Source organism: Palaemon carinicauda, chromosome 29 (genome assembly GCF_036898095.1).
Source record: "Palaemon carinicauda isolate YSFRI2023 chromosome 29, ASM3689809v2, whole genome shotgun sequence".
Taxonomy (NCBI): domain Eukaryota; kingdom Metazoa; phylum Arthropoda; class Malacostraca; order Decapoda; family Palaemonidae; genus Palaemon; species Palaemon carinicauda.
In genome coordinates this window covers 85,928,123-85,935,622 of record NC_090753.1, presented here as the reverse complement: position 1 = coordinate 85,935,622, position 7,500 = coordinate 85,928,123, and the positions used below count along the sequence as shown (strand labels likewise).

At 37.4% G+C, this 7,500-nt stretch overlaps 1 protein-coding gene across 1 annotated transcript in view; it reads right to left on the bottom strand.

Annotated features, from left to right (window-relative positions):
* Positions 1 to 7,500, bottom strand: part of LOC137622695 (D-beta-hydroxybutyrate dehydrogenase, mitochondrial-like) — a 14,460-nt gene that overhangs the window by 3,448 nt on the left and 3,512 nt on the right. The window contains exons 3-6 of the mRNA XM_068353288.1: positions 6,919 to 7,090; positions 5,600 to 5,759; positions 4,650 to 4,754; positions 121 to 182 (exon numbers count right to left, since the gene is read on the bottom strand). Coding sequence (XP_068209389.1) covers positions 121 to 182; positions 4,650 to 4,754; positions 5,600 to 5,759; positions 6,919 to 7,090 — 499 coding nt within the window. The remainder of the gene's footprint in view (positions 1 to 120; positions 183 to 4,649; positions 4,755 to 5,599; positions 5,760 to 6,918; positions 7,091 to 7,500) is intronic.

The window sequence follows — 7,500 nt, the reverse complement described above, 5'->3', positions numbered from 1 at the left end:
GATACTCCAGGCAAAGTTAAAGAAGTTAGACACACAAGTAGGAACGAACGACACGTAACAGGCAAAGAATTTTAAAAGAAAAAAAAAAGATCAAACTGACAAAGGGCGTAAGCTATATACCTCCTAGAAGGTTTCCAGGTTCTATTATGCACACGTGGACTCCCCATCGACGCATTTCTAATCTGATGACAAAATAAATATATGAAAATTAACAATAGTAACCAATTACATAATGAAAATGATAGTAATGATAATCATATCAATTATCAAAAGCATAATAAAATCTGTTAGGAAACAGACGAGGTCACTTAGATGATTTAAGAATATTCACTGACCTAAGGTCATTTAGTTCCCGTGATAATACTCTCTGACCTGATGTCACTTAATTGATATATGCATATTTACTGGCCCAGAGTCAACTAGTTGGCATGAAAATAGTAATTGACCTAAGGTCAATAATTTGACGTCAGAATACTCATTATTCTGATTTCCCTAAGTGTAAGAATGCTAATCAACCCGAGGTCACTTGGTTTGGGCATCAATGTAAATTGAGTTAGTATAAGAATACTCACTGACCTGATTCTGATGTCACTTAGTTGGTGTAAGAATACTCACTGACCTAATGTCCCTTAGCTGATGTAAAATTACTCCCTGACCTGATGTCCCTTAGTTGGTGTAAGAATACTCGCTGACCTGGTGTCACTTAGTTGGTGTAAGAATACTCACTGACCTAGTGTCCCTTAGTTGGTGTAAGAATATTCTCTGACCTGATGTCCCTTAGTTGGTGTGAGAATACTCACTGACCTGATGTCCCTTGGTGTAAGAATACTCACTGACCTAATGTCCCTTAGTTGGTGTAAGAATACTCACTGATCTGATGTCCCTTAGCTGGTGTAAGAATACTCACTGACCTGATGTCCCTTAGTTGGTGTAAGAATACTCACTGACCTGATGTCCCTTAGTTGGTGTAAGAATACTCACTGACCTGATGTCCCTTGGTGTAAGAATACTCACTGACCTAATGTCCCTTAGTTGGTGTAAGAATACTCGCTGACCTGGTGTCCCTTAGTTGGTGTAAGAATACTCACTGACCTAGTGTCCCTTAGTTGGTGTAAGAATACTCGCTGACCTGGTGTCACTTAGTTGGTGTAAGAATACTCACTGACCTGATGTCCCTTAGTTGGTGTAAGAATACTCGCTGACCTGGTGTCACTTAGTTGGTGTAAGAATACTCACTGACCTGATGTCCCTTAGTTGGTGTAAGAATACTCGCTGACCTGGTGTCACTTAGTTGGTGTAAGAATACTCACTGACCTAGTGTCCCTTAGTTGGTGTAAGAATATTCTCTGACCTGATGTCCCTTAGTTGGTGTGAGAATACTCACTGACCTGATGTCCCTTGGTGTAAGAATACTCACTGACCTAATGTCCCTTAGTTGGTGTAAGAATACTCACTGATCTGATGTCCCTTAGCTGGTGTAAGAATACTCACTGACCTGATGTCCCTTAGTTGGTGTAAGAATACTCACTGACCTGATGTCCCTTAGTTGGTGTAAGAATACTCACTGACCTGATGTCCCTTGGTGTAAGAATACTCACTGACCTAATGTCCCTTAGTTGGTGTAAGAATACTCGCTGACCTGGTGTCACTTAGTTGGTGTAAGAATACTCACTGACCTAGTGTCCCTTAGTTGGTGTAAGAATACTCGCTGACCTGGTGTCACTTAGTTGGTGTAAGAATACTCACTGACCTGATGTCCCTTAGTTGGTGTAAGAATACTCGCTGACCTGGTGTCACTTAGTTGGTGTAAGAATACTCACTGACCTGATGTCCCTTAGTTGGTGTAAGAATACTCGCTGACCTGGTGTCACTTAGTTGGTGTAAGAATACTCACTGACCTAGTGTCCCTTAGTTGGTGTAAGAATATTCTCTGACCTGATGTCCCTTAGTTGGTGTGAGAATACTCACTGACCTGATGTCCCTTGGTGTAAGAATACTCACTGACCTAATGTCCCTTAGTTGGTGTAAGAATACTCACTGATCTGATGTCCCTTAGCTGGTGTAAGAATACTCACTGACCTGATGTCCCTTAGTTGGTGTAAGAATACTCACTGACCTGATGTCCCTTAGTTGGTGTAAGAATACTCACTAACCTGGTGTCCCTTAGTTGGTGTAAGAATACTCACTGACCTGGTGTCCCTTAGTTGGTGTAAGAATACTCACTGACCTGATGTTCCTTAGTTGGTGTAAGAATGCTCACTGACCTGATGTCCCTTGGTGTAAGAATACTCACTGACCTAATGTCCCTTAGTTGGTGTAAGAATACTCACTGATCTGATGTCCCTTAGCTGGTGTAAGAATACTCACTGACCTGATGTCCCTTAGTTGGTGTAAGAATACTCACTGACCTGATGTCCCTTAGTTGGTGTAAGAATACTCACTGACCTGGTGTCCCTTAGTTGGTGTAAGAATACTCACTGACCTGGTGTCCCTTAGTTGGTGTAAGAATACTCACTGATCTGATGTCCCTTAGCTGTTGTAAGAATACTCACTGACCTGGTGTCCCTTAGCTGGTGTAAGAATACTCACTGACCTGGTGTCCCTTAGTTGGTGTAAGAATACTCACTGACCTGGTGTCCCTTAGTTGGTGTAAGAATACTCACTGATCTGATGTCCCTTAGCTGTTGTAAGAATACTCACTGACCTGGTGTCCCTTAGCTGGTGTAAAAATACTCACTGACCTGGTGTCCCTTAGTTGGTGTAAGAATACTCACCGACCTGATGTCCCTTAGCTGGTGTAAGAATACTCACTGACCTGATGTCCCTTAGTTGGTGTAAGAATACTCACCGACCTGATGTCCCTCAGTTGGTGTAAGAATACTCACTGACCTGATGTCCCTTAGTTGGTGTAAGAATACTCACCGACCTGATGTCCCTCAGTTGGTGTAAGAATACTCACTGACCTGATGTCCCTTAGTTGGTGTAAGAATACTCACCGACCTGATGTCCCTCAGTTGGTGTAAGAATACTCACTGACCTGATGTCCCTTAGTTGGTGTAAGAATACTCACCGACCTGATGTCCCTCAGTTGGTGTAAGAATACTCACTGACCTGATGTCCCTTAGTTGGTGTAAGAATACTCACCGACCTGATGTCCCTCAGTTGGTGTAAGAATACTCACTGACCTGATGTTCCGTAGCTGGTGTAAGAATACTCACCGACCTGATGTCCCTCAGTTGGTGTAAGAATACTCACTGACCTGATGTCCCTTAGTTGGTGTAAGAATACTCACTGACCTGATGTCCCTCAGTTGGTGTAAGAATACTCACTGACCTGATGTCCCTTAGTTGGTGTAAGAATACTCACTGACCTGATGTTCCATAGCTGGTGTAAGAATACTCACTGACCTGATGTCCCTTAGTTGGTGTAAGAATACTCACTGACCTGATGTCCCTTAGTTGGTGTAAGAATACTCACTGACCTGATGTCCCTTAGCTGGTGTAAGAATACTCACTGACCTGATGTCCCTTAGCTGGTGTAAGAATACTCACTGACCTGATGTTCCGTAGCTGGTGTAAGAATACTCCCTGACCTGATGTCCCTTAGTTGGTGTAAGAATACTCACTAACCTGATGTCCCTTAGTTGGTGTAAAAATACTCATTGACCTGATGTCCCTTAGTTGTTATAAGAATACTCACTGACCTGAGGTCCCGTCCTTAGTTGGAGTAAGAATACTCACTAACCTGATGTCCCTTAGTTGGAGTAAGAATACTCACTAACCTGATGTCCTTTAGTTGTTATAAGAATACTCACTAACCTGATGTCCCTTAGTTGGAGTAAGAATACTCACTGACCTGATGTCCCTTAGTTGTTATAAGAATACTCACTAACCTGATGTCCCTTAGTTGGAGTAAGAATACTCACTGACCTGATGTCCCTTAGTTGTTATAAGAATACTCACTAACCTGATGTCCCTTAGTTGTTATAAGAATACTCACTAACCTGATGTCCCTTAGTTGGAGTAAGAATACTCACTGACCTGATGTCCCTTAGTTGTTATAAGAATACTCACTGACCTGAGGTCCCGTCCTTAGTTCTAGTAAGAATACTCACTGACCTGATGTCCCTTAGTTGGTGTAAGAATACTCACTGACCTGATGTCCCTTAGTTGTTATAAGAATACTCACTGACCTGAGGTCCCGTCCTTAGTTCTAGTAAGAATACTCACTGACCTGATGTCCCTTAGTTGGTGTAAGAATACTCACTGACCTGATGTCCCTTAGTTGTTATAAGAATACTCACTGACCTGAGGTCCCGTCCTTAGTTCTAGTAAGAATACTCACTGACCTGATGTCCCTTAGTTGGTGTAAGAATACTCACTGACCTGATGTCCCTTAGTTGTTATAAGAATACTCACTAACCTGATGTCCCTTAGTTGTTATAAGAATACTCACTAACCTGATGTCCCTTAGTTGGAGTAAGAATACTCACTAACCTGATGTCCCTTAGTTGTTATAAGAATACTCACTGACCTGAGGTCCCGTCCTTAGTTCTAGTAAGAATACTCACTGACCTGATGTCCCTTAGTTGGTGTAAGAATACTCACTGACCTTATAGTCCCTTAGTTAGTGTAAGAATACTCACTAACCTGAGGCAGTTGCTAAATCCTTCAACAGCATACTTGGTCGAGATATACGGTGACCCCATCGAATGTACCATTCGACCCAACATACTGGACACATTCACTATGCGACTTATGTCGGGTCAAATCAGGTCCTCAGATTTTTTATGACACTGATTCTATTAGCTTGCCAGTATTTCAATGAACTCTATTTCATCAAGTTATTCATCTCTAATTAAATTGAATTTATCAAGTAACCAGCAATTTAATCAAATCTATCTCATCAGGTTATCAGCTTTTAAAATATATTAATTTCATCAGGCTTTCAATTAAATATATTTCATCTGATACTTTTTTTACTTTAGTTTATTTATTCACTTATTTCAAGGTGTTGTTTATGACTTATTTATAAAACCTTGCTAATTTCCACCTAGTAATTGAAAATCAACGAATCTATTCTAGTATCAATATTAAAATGGGAAATAAATAAATTAATTCTAACTTTCATTTAAAAATTTGAAATCAATATGTCCATGCTAGTTTTAATTAAAAGATTGGAATAGGAATTGTAAGGAATTAAATGCCTCTTGAAAACCCAAAGTTTAAAGAAATTATTATTATTATTATTATTATTATTATTACTATTTGTTGTTGTTGTTATCATTTTTCATTATTATTAACTGTTGTTGTTGTTGTTATTATTATTATCACTATTATCATTATTATTATCATTATTATTACTACTACTACTACTACTACTACTACTACTACTAATACTACTACTACTACTATTATTATCATTATTATTATTATTATTATTATTATTATGATTATTATTATTATTAGTAATAACAACAATGATAATAGCTAAGTCACAACCCTAATTGGAAAGCAGGATGCTATAAGCCCAAGGGTCTAAAAAGGAAACACAGCCCAATGACGAAACCAATGAAGGTAGAGAATCCAAAGCTTGAAACCCACCTTTGGATCTCCTCAGGAGAGGCAGAAAAGTCTTGGTTGTAGAGATGACTCCGAAGAGGTTAACATCTGCTATTTTCCTGTATACTCCGACGGACACCCACTCCGTGTCCCCGAAGGCAGAGAGGCCCGCGTTGTTCACGAGGCCCCAGAGGACGTCTGGAATCATTCAGAGATGATAATACTATTGTCTGTTAAGGATTTATAATATTTGATAGTTTAATAGTTTACATTTTAATTAGAAATTAACTAGAATGATAATATGATGAGTTCTTGATAAATAGGTGCCATGTCAATAACACTTTAAATCTAAATGATATACATACATGTGTACATAAATATGTGGATGTATAATTACTATGCTATATACATATATATATATATATATATATATATATATATATATATATATATATATATATATATATATATATATGTATATATATATATATACATAGATATATATATATATATATATATATATATATATATAAATATATATATATATATATATATATATATATATATATATATATATATATATATATATTTCAAATAAGCCATATATATTAATACATTAAAGTCTGGATTCTCTTAACGACCTCGGGATCAGAGCCCCAGGCGGAATCACTGGCATACAGATATCCTGGACCAGGGTTCAAATCCCGGCCGGTCTGATATTATAGTCTTTGGGTGATTCCACCTGGGGCTCTGATCCCGACGTCGTTAAGAGAATCCAGACTTTAATGTATTGATATATATGGCTTATTTGAAATATGAAAAAACACGTTTAAATGTGCAAAAATTTATCATATATATATATACATATATATATATATATATATATATATATATATATATATATATGTGTGTGTGTGTGTGTATGTATATATGCATATAAATATATATATATATATATATATATATATATATATATATATATATATATATATATATACAGTATGTACAGTATATATAAATATATATAAATATATATATATATATATATATATATATATATATATATATATAGAGAGAGAGAGAGAGAGAGAGAGAGAGAGAGAGAGAGAGAGAGAGAGAGAGAGAGAGAGATATGCACACGAGTATTTAAACTTTTCCAAAATTCCATATAAAACATCAAATGAAAGTCATAAGTTCCCAAAAATTACAGATATGAATATGAAATTTGAATTTTTTTTTTTAATATTTCAAAAATCAATAAACACAAAACTAGAAATCAAAATGAAACGAGAATCAAGTTTAATCAATCATACAAAAAGAATATAATTTATGATTTATAATTTACACCGATACATACTTCCACTGAGAGCCAAATGAATCTTCACGTTGTGTATGGCTTCGTTCAGTTGGTCCTCACTCGTGACATCTAACTGTAAGACGCGCAGGCGCTCTGAACGCACCTCTCTCAGGCGCTCGGCGCCCTCGCCTCTGGAATCTGCAAGCAGGCATCCGGCAAAGACATCGAAGCCCTGGGAGAGAGAGAGAGAGAGAGAGAGAGAGAGAGAGAGAGAGAGAGAGAGAGAGAGAGAGAATGGTTTGTTAAATTCCCAAGTAACGTTGGAAAAAAGTTGAGAGAGAGAGAGAGAGAGAGAGAGAGAGAGAGAGAGAGAGAGAGAGAGAGAGAGAGAGATTTGTTAGTGAGAGATTTGTTAAATTCCCAAGTAAAGTTGGAAAAAAGTTAAGAGAGAGAAAACACGATTTGTTAAACTCCAAGTAACGTTTTAAAAAAGTTGGAGAGAGAGAGAGAGAGAGAGAGAGAGAGAGAGAGAGAGAGAGAGAGAGAGAGAGAGAGAGAGAATTTATTAATTCCCAAGTAAATGATATTTAAAAAAATATATATATATTTCGTAGCTTTTTAAAATTTCTTGCAAACTTTGCA